The following is a 22,672-nucleotide window of genomic DNA, read 5'->3' as shown; positions in this document are numbered from 1 at the left end:
TTAAGAGGAGGGGACTGAGCCGGGAAGAATAGGGCCGGCAAAAATTACAGGATGATGAAGCGAGGGAGAAAAGAAAGAAAGAGAAGAAGGGGAAACAAGGGGGGGAAAAAAAGTAGTCGGGATGAGGGGACGAACGGGCAAGAAAGAGATTCCTAGATCATTATATCACATAGCGGGCCCTCCGTATTTAACAAGGCAAAGGTCAACGTATTCTCTTGCTTTTTCACACGCGGGAGGAAACCCGATCGTGCCCGAGTTGACTTACTCAAACAAAGCTCTCCCCCTCACCCACCGTACCGGCAGCCACTGTACCCCCAACCCTGTCGCACTCCCTAGCAATCGAGTGCCATCATTTGCATTCCCTGACTGAGAGCCCTGCCTCATTTCACAGGAATCCCACATTGAGGGAGTCAGACAGCTGTCACCAGGCGCAGAGAAAAGGAACTTGGCTTGCAGCATCATTCAGCTTTCCCCCCGTCCCTCCTCGCCCTCCAACCCTCTGTTAAGCATACACATAAACAATCAAAGGAGGAGAAAACTTTCCGTGTCGAGTTTTTTGACTGAAAGAGGGACAAATGCGTATTTATTCTGGAATCTGTGCATTTGTATGTGCATCTTAATGTTCAGACTAAGGGGGAAACACACTTGCCAACGCGCTTTCAAAGCTCTCCTTTTTACTTTGAGTCACTTCTCCTGCATGGTCAACTCAACTTCCTCCAGACTTCCAAACTGTTGTGCATGGAGGCATATATATATTTTTGGAGTCAGCTTTTTTCTTCCTCCCCTTCCTGCTCCGTTTGCACATGACACCTGAGAAGATAGCTTGTTGATGTATTAAGAATATTAATATGCAGCAGTCTACCTGACAGTGTAAGGCAGCCTTCTGTTGTGGAAAGATAAATATTGTGTTTTAATTATAAAGACATAAAACAAAAACAGGGAAGACAGAAGAGGGAGAAGGTGTGTGCGCTGAGCGAACGCGTCTTCCAGGGGAAAAGTATGTTTTGGTAAAGATTTGAAGTTGAAAAGAGTGGATGGCATAATGCAATGCTGTTTACCCAGTAATGTGATGCCCTGTCATCCCCCCCCCACCCCCCCTCCCTCCTCGCTTTATTTTCTGGATTGCCCGTGTCATTTTTTTTTTTCTTTCCTTCATTTTCTTTCCTTCACTCTCAACAGCTCATTTTTCCCCCCTGTTCTGACTTCATAACCAAGCAGGGAATCCTAACATGATCATTAAGACATAAAACGGGCTGATAAATGCTTCATAAGGACGAGGCCGGCCACCGACCGCCACCCAGGAATACTGAGCAGCAACACCGAGTCTCGCCGCCGTCCCCTCCATCAAACGCACTCGCCGGAATACAATTGAAAATTTTTAAATATCTAAAAAGCCTCAGCTAATTCCCACCATGGGTAATATTTACAAATTGAGTCTGAGAGATGGGGGTAAAGGGAGAGAGGCAGAGCGCAAAAAAAAGGAGAAAAATCAAATGAACTGTGCAAGGAGAAAGAGAAAAGAGAACAGAGGAATAAATTGGCCTTTTATATTGTGCAAGCGTGTACAAAAATACTAAGTCTGCATTTATCCAAGACATGTCAATCAGAGCAGCACACTGACAATTAGTGCATTTGAATAGAACTTTTATCATTTACCAGACACCATAGTCCTGACCTACTGTACAAAAAAACACAGCTCAGGGAATAATGTGCCTGTAACACAATGACTGTCTATTTAAGTTTGGTGACACATAAAAAATACAGATATGACAGGCCAGACTTCTTCAAATGAGTGGGGGGTAGGAAGCTCAGGTTTTGTAACCACTGAGTTCTCTGATTATAGAGAAAAGAAGAATAGTGAGAGGGGGGTAGTAGTAGAGGCACGGATGTCAATTACAAAGACAAAGTAATTTGCACAGAAGGGAGAAATGGGAAAAAAAAAAAGAGAGAAGTAATTCATTATTTGCTAATGCATATAGCTTCATATGCGACTTTACTGTGGCGCACACATGCACAGATGAATGGCTAGCTTTCAGTGCATTGATTAAAGTGAGAGGTGGCCAGCTTAATGCAACTTATACAGTAGTAATGAGTTAATGTGGCTTTGTAAAAGATCACGAGTTAAACATGCTTTTAGATGGAATTAATCTAAAAAAAAAAAAAAAACCACACTGTACTGTGGGATTATTTTATTTCCTCCTGTTTGTTTGTGGATTTACTGAAGTTTGGACTTATGTGTTCATTCATGGTCATAAGCAGCGCCGGATTAATCCGGTGGGGGCTATCATTTAAGCTTCGTCACAACCGCAATAATCTTTTTCGTCTTAAGTGGCGCGAAACAACACGACAGTCCTCCATCGTAGCGCTAAATGTTTGTTCTGTTCAGTTAAATTATTACATGTGTTGTGTTTCTGTCATTTCAACCTTGAAGGCTGGGTTAAACTGCATCTTTATTCAGCAAATATTCCATAAAACAGTGTTTTTAGCAGTCGTGCACCCGACACGGTTTTAGCAGGTGCTGAACAAAGTTACTTTACATTAGGGCTGTTCGATTAATCGATTTTAAATCGTAATCGCGATTATGTAATTAGAACGATGTTAAAACGTGAAAATCGTAAAATCGATTTTTCACTTTTTTTTTTTTTTTTTTTTTACCTTGTCTGCACACATATTAATGATTGATGGAAATACCTCTCAATACAAGCAAATGTAATGACTGACATTACACACCTCTACCTCCTTCATGGGTTGCATTATTATTTAGCATGCAAAGACCCAGTTTAGTTTAATTTGAAAATGTCTTGTTTTATTTAATTGGAAATATAACTTACTGTATGTTTGCAGGTTCTGATTTGCTGATTTTTTTTTCAGAGATAAAACTTTATATGTTATTATATTTTTTTAAACTTTTTTTCAACTTATTTTACAGAGTTTTGCACTTTATTCATTCATTTTTGGTTTAATAAGAGCAAAGTTTGCACTTAAAGCCCAATGGGGCAAATGTTCAATAAAAAAACAGCATATTTGAAATCATTTCTTTTGTCAATTCACAAAACGTAATCGAAAATCGGATTTTGAGAGAAAAAAATCGAGATTTTATTTTTGGGCAAAATCGAACAGCCCTACTTTACATCCATCGTTAGTTTATATTAAATCAATATTCATTATTCATACTTGTTTGGCACGCGAGCTAGAGGGGGGAAATACATTACTATCATATTAAATCTGTTTCTTTCTTTCTTTCTTTATTTTCTTATTTATGTGGTTAGTTATCCTCTACTGGCTTACAGCTGATCTCAGTGTTGAGGTTAGAGAAGCTAGTACGAGGAACTTTCTACCGTCTTCAGTCTGCCAGTCGACAAATACAGTCTCCTGCCCAGAAATGTGTCTTTACAGAATGTGTCTACAGTTCTTTGTGTTTAATCCCATCCATCCGCTGTTCGCAGCCTTTTTTCTGCCGTGTTCCAGCTGATGTTTGGCAAGAAGGTCCTGGCAGGGTGGTTGCCAGTAGGTCAAAGGGTTGACGTGTAAAGACACACGACTGTTCACACCTACAGGCAATCTTGAACTGATAGACGGCATGTGTTGACTGTAGAGTCAGAACATCCACAGAAAACCACAACATCCTCTTCGGGTGAGACGACACTACAAACTGTGCAGCAGCTGAATTCTCATCCCTGCCATACTTTCAGTCATTTTTGTTTTTCCTTTTGTTATTTGTGCACTACATGCATCTTAAATAATAGAGAGCAAATGAAAATCAATAAATGCCCCAGCTAAACGATTATGTGACCAGCACTGCAAGCATTTTATATATTATCACATGTGATAGCTATTGGGTTTGTCATCATTCCTACTCTTCGTGGTCTGGATTTTGTTCAAGTCTACTCTATTCCTGTTTCAATGACACAGTAATTACACTGTTACAGTTTGTCTGTATGTGTAATTACGCCCCCATTGCACTGTTGCAATTAGATGAATATCCATGCTTTATAACCTAAGGCGTCAAGTTGGCAAATCCAATTTCAATTTGTATGGAGCAAGCATTTTGCTTTGCTTGTTTGAGCTGTGGTAAGACCAGGGATATGCAGGCTAATCCCTGCCATGTTAAAACGCAAAAGAAAATGTAGACATGGGGGATTCTCCTGAGTGAGTAAAAGAAGGAGGGAGCCAGAGGGAGGTGTATAGCATCGTTTACAGCCACGAGCGGAGAGGTGGGAGTAGGTATTAGGGATGGCAGGGAGGCAGTGGAAATACATGCCGCTTTAGGCCCTATATACATGCAACAAAGCCAGTTTTGAACAGATTTAGCAGAGGTCCTATCACGCAAAGTGCATATTTTCTATAGACGTTTGCTTGTGAGTAAAAGAGGGGATAGAGGGAAATGAGTATGCGCTCCTCAGCACTCGCGGCATCGTTTGCATCACGAATACCTGTTGCTGAAACTGTCTTAGACGTCTGCTTTACTCTGTTTTCTACTGATACAGCTTCTTCAAGGTCTGATCAATACTTTGGTGGCAAGTCCATTCAAGAACAAGGAGTCAAACGATGATAGGAAATGATAGGCTTGCCTGTGATCTAGGAATGGGTGATATTTTACCGTTCACGATAAACCGTCAAAATAATTCCCCACGGTAAGAATTTGTCATCTCGCGGTAAAAAAGATAAATTCCCGTTGATGATGTTTTTGTGTAAAGATGATTTATGGTTCTGTGTTAAATCCACGCACAATGTATGGGAAGGAAGGAAAGAAAGAAGGAAGGAAGGAAGGAAGGAAGGAAGGAAGGAAGGAAGGAAGGAAGGAAGGAAGGAAGGAAGGAAGGAAGGAAGGAAGGAAGGAAGGAAGGAAGGAAGGAAGGGAGGGAGGGAGGGAGGGAGGGAGGGAGGGAGAAAGGAAGGAAGGAAGGATGGAAGGAAGGAAGGAAGGAAGGAAGGAAGGAAGGAAGGAAGGAAGGAAGGAAGGAAGGAAGGAAGGAAGGAAGGAAGGAAGGAAGGAAGGAAGGAAGGAAGGAAGGAAGGAAGGGAGGGAGGGAGGGAGGGAGGGAGGAAGAAAGGAAGGAAGGAAGGAAGGAAGGAAGGAAGGAAGGAAGGAAGGGAGGGAGGGAGGGAGGGAGGGAGGGAGGAAGGAAGGAAGGAAGGAAGGAAGGAAGGAAGGAAGGAAGGAAGGAAGGAAGGAAGGAAGGAAGGAAGGAAGGAAGGAAGGAAGGAAGGAAGGAAGGAAGGAAGGAAGGAAGGAAGGAAGGAAATGAGCCAGAAAGAAAGAAAGAAAGAAAGAAAGAAAGAAAGAAAGAAAGAAAGAAAGAAAGAAAGAAAGAAAGAAAGAAAGAAAGAAAGAAAGAAAGAAAGAAAGAAAGAAAGAAAGAAAGAAAGAAAGAAAGAAAGAAAGAAAGATAAATTCCCATTGATGACGTTTAGTAGCATTTAGTATTCTTTTAGAGCAATATTTTGGGGGCTGAATTGGTATTTCTTTTATTGTAATTTTTATCGTTATCAGGATAAATGCCAGAAATTATTGTGATAAATTCTTTAGTCCATACCGCCCATCCCTACTGTGATCACATCCTTTTATCCCGAAAAAAAAATATATATATATATATATATATATGTGTGTGTGTGTGTGTGTGTGTGTGTGTGTGTGTGTAAAACCTTCTCAAGGTTAGATGCTGAGCTATGTTTAATCAGGAAGGTCTTCAGAGGAGAAGTCTGCTTTTGTTTTTATGCTCTTTTTCTTCCCTCTGTTTCTTTCTTCCTCTCATTGCTTACTTTTAAACAAGTGCCATCTCAAAAACAAGAGTGCCGGAGACGACCTTCTTTCACAGTTGAGATGTTATCGTTGATTACTGTAATTTAAGTTTAACTCAAAATTGCAGTGGGCTGCTCTGCGGAGGTGAGGCTCACACGTACATGTGCACACACTCGCAGGTGCACGCACTTACAGGGAAATCACACGCTCTTCTTTGAGTAGCCGAGTTATTAAGGTAAAAACAATGGCGCAGCGGCCACCTGTGGAGCTGTAAGCTCACAGTCTTAACGCAACCCAAACACACACTCACACACACCCACACACACACACACACACACTCACACACACACACATAAAACAAGCACTTATGCAGTGAAAAAGTATGACACCTTTCACCACACATAAATCTCACACGTCAAAGCTTCTAATTTTATTATCCCTGAGGTCCAAACGTGAATGAGATTGTGTGAGTTGTGAACAAAAGTTAAAAAAAAAAAAACTAAACAGGAAGTGGTAAAACAAACGTTAGCATTTCAATTGTGAAATCTGTTTACTCTTTTTGATAACACGTGTTCCTGTCTGTTTATTTGTGTGATATTTTTACACTAGTATTCTCCACAAATATATTTAGTCCTGTTGCAGTTAATTTTACCGTCAGAGATCTCATCCACTCACGTAAAACCTCTACAAGATGTAAGGGTGTTTGAGTACATGAGGGTGACACCTGTACACAAACCACACGCACACACACACACCCACACACACACACACACACACACACACACACACACACACAACGTTATAGCTTAGAGTAACCTGCAGAGTGGCACTGTTCTCATTTATATTTAATTGGATTATTCTTGTTTTAACTCTGGCCTCTTTCTCTGAAAATGGTGACCAAAATTTACCTCAAGATTTAACTGCTCAAATAAATCTAATGAGATCCTTTTCGACTTTGATACCGTTTGGTGAATGCTATTGGTTTCATTTTCAGTTAGCTTTAATTTGTTTATTTTGCATACTGTGTAAAGTGCTTCTCAAGTTTTTGAAATGCCACAAGCTGTTCCCATCAGATTTGGGGTGCTTAACTCAAGACAGAGAGAGAGTGGGAGATGCTGAGACAGAGAAAGAGAGGCGGGGGGAGTGGGGTAGATATGGAGCGAAAAACTTCCAGCATTAAAATTCAGAAGATAATTACATCCGCTACACCCCCACTCTGTAGAGAAAGTGTTATGTTTAATAGTCTCTATAAAGAAAATAGGTTTTTATCTCACTCTCATTTTCATTAATTCCTAATTGGGGTGGGGGGTTGTCTGTTATTATTTCTTAGATTAAAATAAACATAGCCTGTCCCATGTTCAAACCCATCACACTACACGGGCATGATAAGGACTTCATGCCTCTGTGAATAAATAAACAATTTCATCTCCACTGGTGGAATTAAGTTGCTTACAGCCTTAAGCTAAGCCACTCTGATTTATATTTATATATATTTATATTTTCTCTCAAAAGACTTAAGAGCACATCCTCACAGTTGCAAATGAAGTTCGCTAATTTTTTTGGCCTGCTTTATATGTATATCTTTAATTAGTGTCTTGTTTAGCTTAAACCGACTGATTATCGCATATTCGTGACCTAATTACTGCACACGATTCTTAATGCCAGCATTGTGCCCCGAGGAGCAAACCAAAAGTTACCTTTAAAAACTTGTGTAATCATTAGCAATGAGTCTCCCTTAATCCCACTAAACATACACTTATCTAGCTTCAGCCGGCCTGTGTTTGCTGGGAAGGAGAGAGGGGAGGGGTTTGCTTTTCTCCACCATATTTATTAAAGACATGTATTAATCACTGTGGTTAAAACAAGTTTGTCCCTACGTTGCTAGTCTTTACTCATGCTCCGCAGGGACACAGGCGGCTAACGTGCAGATGACGAAACAATAGCGAATCTGGTTGGTTTACGTTCTCTGGAGACCTCTGTGGTTTATTGAGAACTGTGGCAACAACAAAACAACGTAGTAACTGAGTCGAGGAGCTTGCAAGTGAGGCAATATATGCCCACGTACCATGACCTAACACAAACGTTTTACAAATACAGTATATACATCTGAGGAGGTGTTGTATCTTGGTGCAAACCTAATTGGAAGGCTGTGGAAGGGTGTGTGGACATTTGACATAGGGTATTAAGTCATGAAGGGAATGGAAATCTATAAAATTCTTTGTGGAAACAAAAAACAAACATGGTGGAAGCTGGATAATGAGAAACTAACACTGGAATGATGATCAAGTAAGGATTAAGCTAAAAAAATGTGATTTTTGATAAAATGTCATCAAAGATAACAATAATTAAAATGAGTGGCAAAAAGGTAGTGTTTGATTTTTTTGATTCTACAGTTGACTCTCTTACCTGAAGATGGTGAAGAGGGGTGTGGGCTGTCATCTTGGATGCTGCCCGTCTGTGAGTGTCCTCCCCCAGCGCCGCTCTCTTCTGTCACGTTGGATGAACCAGGGGTGGTGGAGCGGCTGATGGATTGGGACTCGGGGTCGCTGGCTGAGCCGCGGCGTTCATCAACACCTTGCTGAAGGGCTTCGTCAATGCCTCTCCTGTCTTTACCATGTACTCGGGAGTGGACAACCATTTGATGGTAGGTTCTGAAGACGCGGCCACAGTCAGGGCACTCTGAAGGCTTGTCCTTCAGACCAGACAGATTGGAAAGGCTGTATTCAATGTTTGGGACTCCTAAGCCAGTCAGGGCTCCATGAGCATCAGCACTACCGTGGTGAAGCATTAGGTCACGATGACTTTCAAAGCCTCTTCCATCCTCTTTAATGGGTATCATGGTTCCACTAGAGGCCTTGGAACCCTGTATGGCCTCCGAGATCTGCTTTTGCTTTGAGCTATCACTGGAAGCAATCAAGGAGTAATCTTGTTTGTCTTTTGAGTAAGAAGCCAAGGGTCCCGCACCACCGATCTCAACTTCCTGCTCTGGAGTTACATGTGGTGGGGGGTGCTGCTGTTGATCTTTAGGCATAAAAGCCCTATCCATATCCATTCCACGGGCCATTATCTGCCAGGCTTGGTAGTTATTGAGAGAGTCCATCTCTGCCACCTTTGCAGCTGCCTGAAGGCGCTCCATGCAGCTTGATTTGAGTGGGGGCACAAGATTGAGACAACCAAGGAGCGAGCGCTTTTCATTTTCACCCAGGGCGTGACCCAAGCCTCCTGCCATTGGCCCTAGTAGTTTTCCTAACATTTCCTTCTCCTTCATGACTATCCCCGCTTTAGCCAGCATCTGGTGCTGCTCACTCAAGCCCTGTTTGTCAGGTGAAAGGAAGCCTCCTTGAAGACAGGATATGTAGCGAGAATAAAGGTTGGCGTGAGCTTCTTGGGCCAGGTTGCTCATGCTACTAACAGCAGTCATGTCCTGCTCACTGTGCTGGGGTGGCTTACTTTTGATGGCCAGTTTGTTCAGATGCACCTTCATGTGGTTCTTCAGGAACCAGGGCTCCTTGAAGCGTCGGCCACAGATTTGGCAGCAGTGTTCAAAAGAGTCCTTGTGCTTTCGCATGTGACCTTTGAGGAACCAAGCTTGGCTGAACACTTGGCCACACACATCACAACGAAATTCTGTGGCCATCTGCGTACCACCAGCTCCACCAGATCCTCCCCCTTGTGTGGTTTCAGCTGTGATGTGGGCCTTTTCCACGTGACTTATAAGTTCTTCTTCATGGGAAGCTGCAAACTCACATAGAGTACACTTGTAGGGCTTGTGGAGTATGCGGATGTGACGGTCTAGTTCTTCACGTTTCTTGAACTTGCCTTTGCAGAAGGTACAACGAAAACCTGTTGTCGGGTTCAGGGACTGTTCATCCTGGGTTCCAGCTGGCTTGGGAGAAGAGGAGGGCTGGATTGGTGTGTCTGGAGTGGCAAAGCCAGATGAGGGTGGGGGCCCACAGGCTGAACCAATCAGCTGCTGATGGGTGTTTGAGTTGCTGTTGAGGCCCAGGTGATGTGTTTGAGTAGTTTGGAGGAGACTGCCGCTCCCTCTCATCTGCTTATCCCTAAGGATTGCCCTCTCTTCAAGCTCATGCAGCAGCCTGTTCTCTTCTCGGACACGGCCACGGCCCTTACCAAGATTCCCCAGTTTGTGGGTGCGGAGATGGATCTTCAAGTTGCCCTTTTGAGCCGCTCTGTGGTCGCAGTAGGGGCACTTGAATGGCTTTTCTCCTGTGTGTGTGCGCATGTGTAGTGACAGAATGCTGTTAAAACGGAAGCGTTTCCCACACAGTGGACAGGGATACTTCCTGTTCTTGCGGGCGTCATCTTCAATATCATTCATTTGAGACATAATGCCCAAGTTCTGCCCATTGAGAAACTGCTGCAGGTCAACACGCCCATTCAGCCCACTTAGTGCCCCTGCATCAATGTTTCGGTTGAGTTGATTGGCTAGCAGAGCCATCTGGCTGCTGATAGGTTGACTGGCTAGTGCTGCGTGGTGTGTCTTCTCATCCAAAGGTGTGGCTGCTTTCTCTTCAGGAATCTGTTGTGGGCGGTGTAGGTCTGGGAAGGCGTGTCCTAGCTGGGCAGTCAGCTGGTGAAGCTTCTGACTAATAGGGTAGCGGCCATTTAATACGGCACTGCTGAGATGGGCATCGGTGTCAGGCACCGCTGATGATACACCAAGACATAAACTAGAGTCCTCCATCCTGTAGAAGCATACAGACAAAAGGAAAGATTTTAGGAATAAATCCATTGAGCATTTCATTTAACAGCCACAGTTAAATACAAAAATGTGAAAAAATATTAAAGGACAAAGTGAGGTATTGGTAATACTAATGCGTTACTTAATTTTATAGGGAAACAAAACCAGCAATGTATCACATGGTACAAATGAGACACACTGTTTTTGATGAACAACACAAGTGGGTTGTCAGCACCAAGGGACTCGAGGGCTGCTATGATGCCTTAGAACTTTTTCAAAATGTAAAATCATTTTGGATGGAATAATTACTTTGTAAACACAGTGAGAAGTGTATAATTAAGCTTGTGCCCATCCTATCAGAATTCCTCCAATTACACGCCTTAATGAAATGGAGCAAATGCATTGTGGGAAAGCCACCTCGATACTACAATTATGATATTTACAAAAGCACTTAAAACCAAGGGGTTACTCCAGTAAACACAGTGTTCTTATCTTAGAGCTACGACACTTGTTATTGTGAACTATTCCATTAAAGAGCCATAATACATTTGATGTGAATCTCATGGCTCTCCCTCTGCACCTTTCCATTTCCTGAAGTCACTCTTGTCTTGTTCTCTAGACCTGACTCTCCAAGATTCAGTTTTAAAAATGGAGAAAATAACATAACTGTTAATGGATGTATAAACAGTGTTTGTGCTATATCCAAAAAGGCATTGGATAGTGCACTGCCTGATAAATGCATACTGTAAATAAATAACTGTAAACCATCAAGTTTGATGAAGATAAAAAAGACTAGGCAACTTATTTCCACAACATTTTGCCTACCTACTGTATAGTGGTGTGGATTGATCAGCGCTGAAAGTTTAGCAAAGTTGAACACAATTACGTTTAATACTACTACTCCAGTCATTTAGCTATATTAATCCAATTTTTTTGCCAATTCTGTTTTTTTTAATGGCTGTGAGTGCTTTTATTTAAAATATTCACCCTACTTTCAGCAACAGAATGATATTGAAGCTCTGGACTGATCGACTGAAACATATCATCATTTTTATTCCATGTTGCACCATCATCGCAAGTGTTTTCATTCCACATGTCAAACTAGAGTCTATTAATACATTTAAAAAGAGCAACATTGGTTTAAATGCAGATCCATCTGTTCTCCAGATGGAGAGGTATAAAGATCTATTGGCACACTTGCTGGCTGCTTGCAGGGGTCAAACCCTCAGAAACAATAACCGTGGTGCTGCTTTGATCAACAAAATATTGAATAATATCTCATTAAGCTGATTATATACTGCTTTGTAAAAGTGGAAGGAATGGGCTTTATTATGTGATTATGACATAAAAAATAAAATCCTTTCATGGAGGCGCAAGAATTAACAGGTGATTTGGTTGTTTTACTCTGTATCTTTGGTGGAGACCTTACAGGGACTTAAAGTCATCTAAGAATCAGCACAACTCTCTTTCCTCTTCTCATTCTCCACCTACCATACATATACAAGTGTGGTGGACTGATGTTATGGTTGGTTCATCTGGCATCTTGTTCACTTGAAAAATATTCTCTTTCCCTCTCTCCCCTCCTCTCAGTGGGAGTTTAGCAGACATAAGAGGTGCCTGTTCTTGTAGTCACTGGACCCTCCAACACAGTGTTGATGGTGGATTCTTATCTTGAGGACATGAATTACACACTGTGACCAGTTTCCACTTGTGTGTAAAGGAATGTGACACTTGTGGGTTGCCCTTTGAATTCTTCTTATTTCTCCCCGCAAGTATCGTAAAGCAATTCTACTGAATTCATCAGGAACATAATGGGTATGCTATGTTCTTCTGGCTCGTACCGGTATGTAACGCTTGGATATGCCTCTACTGTACTCCCTATTCCCATGTAACACACACACATACACACACACATATACAGTATATATACTGTATATATATATATATATATATATATATATATATATATATATATATATATATATATATATATATATATATATATATATATATATATATATATATATATATATATATACTGTATATATATATATATATATATATATATATGTATATATATATATATATATATATATATATATATATATATATATATATATATATACAGTATATATATATATATATATATATATATATATATACAGTATATATATATATATATATATATATATATATATATATATATATATATATATATATATATATATATATATATATAATAGGGAAACAATATACATATATACAATATATAATATATGTACAATATACATATACATATGTGTGTGTGTATGTGTGTGCGTTTCACTGCCAGAATTGGGAAAGATAAACCTTCTTTAAAAAAAACGTAGATGTGAAATTGTATTTATGTGACACTGCAGCGTCCATCACTAGCCACGAATATATTGGAGAAGACCTTATTTGCACGGGCCCTTTTTACAGACGCAGCGTCTGCCTTTTGGAATAGAAATCTGTGATTTAAACTAGGTTGATGAGCTGTTGCTCATTTGGGGAGATAGCAGCTTGCCCTTTTCTTCAATTTGATTTCTGCCTTTATCTTTAACATATAACAAAGGCAGATAGACAATGGAATAATGTGAAATGAACTGACGAATCCAGTTTGTGTTTTTTTATAAACGTATCCTGGCTGACGAGCGTATGCAAATGAGGCACATTAATATGCTTGCCTTGCTCCCGAGTCATTTTATATTTTTTTCCCCCTGATTAAAAAGGACATTTCTTATGTGACATCCCCCCTCTGCTCATATCAACACACACATGCGAGGGAATTTGAGGGTGATGTGCGAGAAGGAACGCATAGACACTGAGGCAAAGACATGCTCAAACACAATCCTTTGACTACAGACAACAATTCAATATGTGAATGCCCTCTAAAAGACACAGAGAGTATGTTGCAAGTCATCCAGCACTCTCTTGCTGGTCTGACAATATCCTGTTTCTCTTACAATGCCGACATATAGAACACCACTAAAGACAATATTCACAAAATAGGATCAAGTTTTAAAAGTTCTCTTTCTCTTTTTTCTCATTCTTACCAGTCATGTTCAGGACAGTCTTGGGGAACCGTTCTCCCTAAAAAGCCTCTTTGTCTGTTTTGAGCAGCAGATGTACGGTTCACTTTTGCACTGGTACTGTATCTGTCTGCCGTTATTGTAACCTGTATAACCTTATCATTTCCTGGCATGTGCAGCAATGCTGCCTCATTAAAAACTATTGGCTCCTCTGATACCTCCAAAACCACAAACACTTCCTTTAGCATTTTCTCACGAAGGTTCAGTTGTCGTCTTTATAGTTTGTGGTTTAATATTCAGCAAAGCACCACGTGTGCCCGTAAACACACCAAATCCTCTGCTCATTTCTACACGCGCAGAAAGTGATTTCACTTGGTTTCTCTTCAATCCTCAGCTTAATTATAAGTGGTATCTGTAACACAATGGAAGTGTATTTCAGTCACCCAGTCACCATTTAAATGTGCTCAGTTCATTTTCGTCTTATCAATAGCAGCATGCATCATAAATGCATATGGGATTAAAATGTGCTCCTCTCTAATTGTAACCCTATAATTTATTGTACATGAAAGACAGTTTCAGTACTAGGAATAGCTGCCTATTATATATTCATATTAAAATAAACAATGACAAACATAATTCTCAACACACTTTTGAAATTGCTGTAAGAGTTTTTTGTCATAAAAGTTTTCCCTGACATTTAAGACGAGGATGGGGTGGGGGTGGTGGCAAAAGAGGATCGAAAAGCCATTACATGGACTTTACTTTGTTATTTTGGCATTTATCGACACAAATCCCATCAACTTATCACAATGCAATACCTCATTAGGTCCTCATGAACAAATTCTTTGCGTTAAACAAATCAATCATTGTTCTCAAAATGCTGAATTCAATCATTTTTTTCACCAAATCGTTAATGACACGAGGGGTTAGAAGCAACAGCAATCTGATGTTGAAGGGACAATGTGGGTATTTACCATGTGTTGCATTGGCTCAGATTATAATGCTAAATATTTAGTGATTAGACGAGCAGAAGGGACATTTGGATTAATTAAAAACTTGTGTTTTTTCCAAGTACAAACATAACTTCCCCATCCTTTCAAAGATCAATTAGGCTACCTCTTGGCAAAAGATGGTTTAGTTCGAGTTTGTGCTTTGGTAGGTAGAACACACCAGATACGAGTTTCTCCCTGGTTTGTGTTTTGTTCTTTTGGTGGTCCTTGCGAGACGTCTAATTAATCCAATAAAAAGGAGCTGCCTTGTTTTCCTTCCTCTCTCCCGCACTTTGACTTCGCTGCATTATTACTTTCTGTAATGAGGTGAAAACACTCACTGCACCGAACTGCACATGGAAAACAGCCACACAACACCTGCCAGATCCAGTCCTCCCTCTATCCCAACGCCGAGAGCCCCTGGATCAAAGCTCACAACACTGCACCATCCCAGAGATGTGAAGCTTCACGAGGGCGGGGAAGGGGGGGCCCAGGTGAAGAAATGGCTGAGGAATTTCATTTTGGATGGAAAAAGCTACAAACTTGAAATGAGAAGCATACAACTTAACAAACATATGAATATGAATAAAACGTGTGCGCTCTCTCCCTCCCAAATACTTTTTCTGGGAACCACGGTCCTTAAAAAATTGATTTCTGCAGCATGGTAAGATGCAGTAATCAACCATCACATCCCAGTGTTAAACTTTAGATTAAGTTATGGTCCACATGACAGATCTGACATCAGCAGAATGTATACGAACAGCTTTGTATGGACGTTCCTATAAAAAAACGAGAGAGAGAGAGAGAAAAACATTTGCGCAAATTTGCTGCCCAGTATATGAAAGAGTGTATTTATGCAAATGCACTCGGGGGGAACTATTGGTGAGAACAAACACAAGCCCCCAGTAGCCTTGTAGTTAACTTTGTGGCTTGTAAATCTTTCAAAATAAAAGGAATGAGCAAAGAAAAGTCCACCAATTACAAACTCTGCTTAACATACAAGTGGTTTTCATAACCCCGGCTCATCTTGAATGCAGGAAAAGAAAATAACAAGCAAGAAAGAAGAGATTTTGACAAGAGCAGCGACTCAATAGATCTGTGACAAGTATGAATGAACAGGAGGCTCTGCTTTGCCCTCTTTCTCTTGAACAATGTATCATTGAGGGCTGTTTAAGAGGTCCTGTCAACAGGTAGTTCAACTTTCAGCTCATCCCCACTGATCAGCCGGAGCCCTCCTGACAGCAAGAAAAGAAAGACACCGGGAGGGAGCGAGAGAGAGAAAGAAAAATGTAGTGGGCCTTTTTATCCGTCCGTCGCTCTGACAGCCTTGCAGGGGATGCCATGGGAGGAAGATCAATGCGGGACAAGCGGATTCCCACAGTTCATTGTTCCGGGCCAGCCAAATCATCTTCCCAAGACAGCCGGGAGCTCAAAGCTTCCCTTTATGATAACCATCCCTGGTATTATTCCCACTATGATGATGATGACCTGCAGATGTCTCTGTCTGTGTGTGCATGTGTGTGTGCGTGCACAAGTACATCTGTGAACACCTCTCCCCTCCTGGGCCCGCTACAATAGAGGTCACAATGGCCTAGTCAGACCCCTGCAGCAGTGAATAAAGCAGCGCCATGACCGCAGGACTAACAATGTTAAATATTTGTTAACCAGCCTGTCTGAATTTAGCGAACGCCAGCCAGAGAAAGCCAAATAAATAAGCTAATAAAGCAACTCGCAAAAACAGGATATAATATTCATAAACCTATATTGCAAAGACCGTGAGTGGCCAGTGAGGCCTTACATTCATTCATTCAATGTTACGGTCAGGATTCTGCTCCATCCTGCATTTACATATTTGTGGTTCCATTTTTCTGTTCTTGCTATCACTATTATTCAGTTTTCAAACAACGGCTCTTAGATCAACCTGGCGCTCAACTTCAAAATTTGCCTTTTGTGCTTCTAAATGCACCAGTTCGGCCTGGAATACTTTGTATGTTGGTGACTAAGCTCTTCTTCCTGTCAAATCAGTCAGAAAAACAGGCGTCCGTTCTGTGTGTGTACGAGTGTGTGCGTGTCTGTGTGCGTGTTAGACAACAAGCGCGGCAGTGTGGAGCGCTCACGCATGGTTAGACTATGGGTAGAAAGAGGCCAGAGAGACAATGACCACAGTGTATCTGTCATAGCTTACATCACTGGCCGCTCGCTGCAATGCATGTCAATGTAGCACACACACACACACACACTCACACACATAGCCGTGCACACACTCACACACATAGCCGCGCACACAGAGGCGGTCTCGATTCAGGGCAGCGTTGACCCATAGGGTTCAAGGAAGTCAAGTTTAGTCCAAGTCTGTATTTTCAGGTGATGGCAGGATGAGGAGTGGGGGGGGGGACCAGCGGAAGAAAGTATGTTAATACGGCCTAAATAACAGAATATCAGAAATAATTGCTGTTTTCTTCCACCCATGCTGGGCGCTTTCTGGTAGAGTTTTGCATAATGACTCCAGCCGAGGAGGGGGTGGTTGTGGAGGTAATAGTGGCGGGGGTGTGGCGGCGGCAGAGGTGGTGGTAGAGGGAGGGGTTGTTGTGACAGGTGCAGAAATCCAGCTAAGGAGGCAAGGGAGACAAAGGTTCAATTTACTAAAAGGAGACTTTAATTGTTACACAGCTAATTAAGAGAAGAAGGATCTTTCCTGCACTCTTGACTCTTTCCTGAGCGCCAGGCGAGCGTGTACACCGAGAGGGAAACGCTGCCTCCGAGCCGGCTGAGCCCGCGCTAGCAGCCGCGCCGCGCGGTGTGTGCGGCGCGTGCGGCGCGTGCGTGATTACAGGCAGGATGGGCGCTGCCTCAACATACAACTTATCATTTCACAGCCTCGCTGCTGTTGGGAGTTTGGGACTTTCTCTTGCTTTTTTCAACTAAAACAAAAGTCTATGGCTAATTAGAAGCACTTATTACAGGAAGCGAGTCAGGTAATTATTTTAAATCATGCAGCCGATAATTGAATGATTCTTCAATGTCTGAATGTCTGTTTGAAAGCCCCCCCCCCCGCTCGCCCGCCCGCCTTTTTCCCTTTCTTTGAGGAAGATAAGAGGCAGTGGATACAGGTACTGCTGCCATATGCTCTTGACTGAAAAAAGCTCTTCTGTTCGAAGCAAATGGGATTTTTAAATATTGAAACTGCTGCATGTCTTTTTAATATGACCGTGTTAAATCTCTCTTTATACCATCACTTTGATAAAGTCCCCCTTTCTATCTTCCTTCCCTCTCATTTTTTTTTTTTTTGCCTCTCTCTCCCCGTCTCTCTTTTTAATCTGAAGAGCTTTGAAGGGAACTTCAGCTCTTTAAGAAGAAGTTTAACTTACTTTGCAATCATGCTTTTTTTTTTTTTTTTTCTTTAAGCAGCGTGCTTCCTGTTTAAGAAAACAAACAAATCTTATCACAGCCATCAGGAAGCCGAGACATGACTGGAAATGCTTGCGAATCTCTGCATACGTTACAATATCTCTTGGAGGCCTTATAAGTGCTATTGTTCTCACGCACTAGTAGCACCGGAGAACCAGAGACAAGAAAAAAAACTGTGTGCTCTGCTTTCTCTCCTTTCACTTCAACGTTAGATTGGCACTGAGATCTAATGTAGCACTTATTATAAAAAGGAAAAGAGAGTCGGCTAGAGCAGGAGAGAGAGTTTCTACTTTAAGGCCAGGGTGTATTTATTACAGACTAATTGTAGCAGAGGAAGTGCTTTAGAGGGCCATGCTCTTGGGAGAGGGTGGAGGGCCTCTGGGACATAAGAGAACATGTTTATCTATCAAACTTTATCAGAAAACAAAGTGGTGACTGCTCTTAAGATCAGAGATGGGGTTTAGAGGAGTGGAGAGGGATGAACATGTTTACAGAGGAAATTAAAAGAAATGAAAGGCTGATTAGGAAAAAAGAGTCAAAGAGGATGAGAGATGCCAGGGAAGCACCGTTTGCACCGATGCCAGTGATTCAATGAAAGGCAGCCGTGATTAAAGCAGGAAGTTGGGTGAAACTTCAGAGATTTTTTTTTTGTATTTTCTTTTAAGAGGCCTCTCTGTGAATCGGACTACAAATTACAACAACAGCTATGAGGAGACGGCCAAGCCTCCCTTGTAGAACAGAAATGTATGTAACGTAAGATTGCCTGGTAGAAGAGGTTGGTGCAACGTTACCTGGACCGCCTCATTTAGGCTTCACTGCTCGTCCTCGTGATGTAGAGGCTGATGTCACTGCTAGGCAGGACTAACCGCATCCAACAACAGGGCTGCTAATTAAGGCTGTCGACTACCGTATTTTCTGGACTATAAGCCGCTACTTTTTCCATAGGTTTTCAACCGTGCAGCTTATACAAAGGTTTCTATTCTGTGGATTTTTCTTCCACCACTAGGGGGCGCTCTAACCAGAATTAGAATCAAAACTAAGACTAAATAAATGCAAAGAAGAATACGCTACTTCTTCTTTAGCAGATAGAAGTAGAAGCAGATTTCAAACAGATAAATAGATAAATAAATACTGGTTATTTTCTCTTGGTTCTGTCCTGTTTTAATCAGCAAAGTTGCTGCCGTGTTAAAAGACACCGTTAGGAAAGATCTATTTAGGTACAAACATGTACATCATTTACAGTTCAAAATCCTTCTGTACATGTAGTAAATATCTAATCTAACAACAGAAATATCTGCGGCTAAATATCTTTTTTTTTTAAATAGAGCGGATGCGGCTTATATACAGGTGCAGCTTATAGTCCAGAAAATACGGTAATTCAAATATTGGTTATCACACGTCGGTTTCATTCTGTGAATTGGACCTTAAAACTTTTCTTCACTGACTTTTAATCGGTCCACTGGTGGGAGTGTCTCACCTGTGGGCGCTTTATGCGCTTAATACGATGGCCATTTCTAGTGTGATCACATTAGCTGTTTTTTTGATTAAAGCAGCACAATGTAACTTTCAGCTTTTGTTGAGTTTGGCGGCTCCTTTGGACAAAAGCGTTAGTGCTTTACCAGTAGTGTGGAAGGGTTCCTACCATGCTCCTCAAAGTTACATAGTGCCAGTGAAGGCGATACAGACCCCTCAGACCATGACAGAGGTTCATTAAACCTGTTGTAAGTTGATGTACCATCACAATGACTCTGGAAATATTATATTAAGGTGGAAAAGTTACATTGTGCTGCTTTAACAGCGATTAACTTTCAGGAAATCCAAAGATGAACCACCTTCTGCAGAAAAAGCCACTGCAGCAGGAAATCCTGATGTCAGTTTGCTTAGAAGTCTCCAGTAAACCGTCAAAGGACGGACTGATGGGAGGAAGTAGCACTTAAACACCACAGCAGAGTGACTGAGGAGGGAAATGGACTCTAGCGGTGGCCTGGCAGAATAGAAATAACTCTCTTAAGTGTGGAGCGGCCTTGAGCACCCCTCACCCCCAAAATACCCTGAAATTATAGACAGTGGACAATATATCCCAGCCCCCTACCCACTCTTATCAGCCCAGTAACAATAATAATACTGTAAATAGTGCAATCGTTCTGGAATACACTCCGTACATGACCCAACTCATACATATTAATATTTATATTCTATTTTATTCTTGTTATATTTCCTTATGTACAGTACAGACCAAAAGTTTGGACACACTTCCCCATTTGTTTGAATCAGAAGGGGTGTCCAAACTTTTTGTCTGTACTGTATATCTCTTTTTTATTGCGTGATTTAAAAAGTTCTGCTGACCAGGGCCTGGGTGCAGTATTTCATCCCACCTTTTGTGAACATGTTGTGGAATGACAATAAATAACCTTGAACCTTGAACATCAGGTTCTGTTACACACCTCATCTCTCAACTAAAGAATCAGAAATATCTCTTTCATTGTTTTGTTGTCTTTTTTTCCTCCCTTGGCTTGCTTACAACATGAGCATATTTTAACATGCTCTCAAAATCTGGCTCAAATGTGAGGTCATTAAAATACAGTAAGAGTCAAAACTGATAGAAGGAATTGAACATGAAGAAAGCGCGTTCCTGACTGTTTAAATACACACACTACGATGTTTCAGTCCTAATTAACTATTTATTGAGGCAGCAACTTGACCTCACCCATAACGCTTTATTTTCATACACATTTGATTTTCTTTTTTTTTCTCCTTTTTTTTCTTTAAAACTTTATACCTGTGATGTTGAGCGTTAGAATTAAACATGGATTGAATGGTAGTTTTAGGCCTAATAACTGGTCTGTGGTCTGTGTTTGCAGGTATGTGACTGTGTCCCGGGACGCCTCTCGTCTGTCTTCACCCCAGCCCGAGCCTGGAGCTGCCCGTCCCAGCCAGCGCTGCATTTTCCTCATTCTTCTCTGCTCTGTCTGACCTTCACCACTGTAACTGACTTATCTTCCAACGTAAAGGCTACAGCGTGCATGCCCACACACTGACTTGCAAGAACTCCTTCCCTGTGTTCCGACATGTAAAAATAACGTTCATGCATCCATCTTTTAAAGATGCTAATATATCATCTAAATCTAAGCCGCAGCCATGATGGACGGGCCACGTGTGTTGATACGATGCCCTGCACATCAACGCTTTAACTTGGACCTTGCAGCTTCTGTTGTTGAAGACGGAAATATCCCGACATTGTACGAAAGCATCGAGAAAAACGCCTGACACTGGCGATCTGGCCGCGGCAATGGAGCAGTGTAGCCAGCTGCTAACTCTTGTCCCTGCCACTTGACGCACTGATGAAGAGGTTGCATCAGTTTCCCTGGAGTTGGTCTGTGCAGGCAGACGCACACCGGAGCGCCGTGTCTCCCAGCCAGTTCCGGAGCAGCCTCGGGGTGTTGAATGTGTGTTATGAGGTGGAGCCGGGGTGTTAGTGGTGGTTACAATCCACATGCCCTCTGTCGTTTCCCTTCACTGCAAAAAAACTCCCTCTTCCCCTCTGCCTCACCTCTCTGGCAGTGCACACCCCCTCCCGTGTCTTCCCTCAGCCCCACCATGCTCCTTCCATCCCTCTCCATATTTTCTCCCCCTGCATCTGATTAAGTTAAACATGTGGTGTTATTTGCATGCTGATTTTTCAGACCCCCACCACCCCACCTACCCTCTCTCTCTCTCTCTCTCTCTCTTCCCTCTCTCTCTTTCTCTCTCTCTCTCAATTCACTGACAAACAAGAGAGGCAGAATCAGAGTAATGTGATAGCACAGCAGCCAGCCAACGCAATCTGCCTCAAAGACCAGGTGTTCGCAATCCACCTCCCTCTTAATTCCTGTCTCTATCATTTCTCTTGTTTTTACTCTTGTTTTTCTTCTCTTTTATTCCCTACCCCAGTTCTTCTTCTGCGTCTCCTCTCATCTATCCCTGGTGTGTTTATAAGGTTGTATTATAATCAAATGTAGAGCAAGGGAGGCCTGTCTTTTTTTATTAATTATAGGCCACAGCTGATGTGAATGTATTCCAAAAGCATCTTCAAAATAGGTCGGCGGTACAGTTTGCTATTCTTATCACATTTAAATGTCAACATGGTGCAAAGCCCTACAAATTAGTTCAGGCAGGCTTCAACCCCCATTTAACATTTAAAGCACCATTCTGCAGGGCTCAAAGAGCGATTTAAATCAGTTTACACACATTCGCATAGATACAGATATAGCGCTTTGTCTTTCAAACTTCTCGTTTCAACACAGATATTTAACAGCCAACCTTTGCCTGGGAGAATTCATTTCACCATTTAAATGGTGAGTCAGAGTAACCACACAAAAAAGAAATATAGCGCAACAGAAACAATGCATTAGCTTTTATGAATAATAAATATGCTTATTGTTCCATGCAGAAAAGATCCTGTTTTTCAGCTTCCTTGCGTAAATGCACTGTCCAGATTAATATATCAGACTGGGAAGACATTTTCTCGAATTGTTATTTATCAATGCTAAAAAAAAACAAAAAAACCACAGTGATTTAAAATACATCTGTTCATATGTGGTGCCAGCTAACCCCTGTAGAGCGACTGAAGACAATAGAATCCAGAGCTGTTGTTCTTCACGTCAGTGGCCAGGCATACCAAACAGAGTTTACCGAGTTTAACCACATGCCCATGCCACCACTCACACGCAACCGCAAATATCTATTGATACAAACATAATCGACAATTAAGTATCACGTACGATCCACCATAGAACACCCT

At 41.7% G+C, this 22,672-nt stretch overlaps 1 protein-coding gene across 8 annotated transcripts in view; it reads right to left on the bottom strand.

The window, feature by feature from the left end:
• The window catches only part of znf536 (zinc finger protein 536), a 209,177-nt gene that overhangs the window by 92,475 nt on the left and 94,030 nt on the right, over window positions 1-22,672 (bottom strand). For 7 of the 8 annotated variants that reach the window (XM_061737297.1, XM_061737265.1, XM_061737241.1 and 4 more), the window contains one exon: window positions 8,150-10,449. In XM_061737297.1, coding sequence (XP_061593281.1) covers window positions 8,150-10,448 — 2,299 coding nt within the window. In that variant the 5' untranslated portion in view covers window position 10,449. Of the gene's footprint in view, window positions 1-8,149; window positions 10,450-13,519; window positions 13,606-22,672 lie in introns of those variants that run through there. The other variant, XM_061737289.1, reaches the window with a different exon arrangement.

The sequence above is a fragment of the Cololabis saira genome, chromosome 2 (genome assembly GCF_033807715.1).
Source record: "Cololabis saira isolate AMF1-May2022 chromosome 2, fColSai1.1, whole genome shotgun sequence".
Classification (NCBI taxonomy): Eukaryota; Metazoa; Chordata; class Actinopteri; order Beloniformes; family Belonidae; genus Cololabis; species Cololabis saira.
Note: the sequence above shows the minus strand (reverse complement) of the source record. Positions and strands in the feature narration are given on the sequence as shown.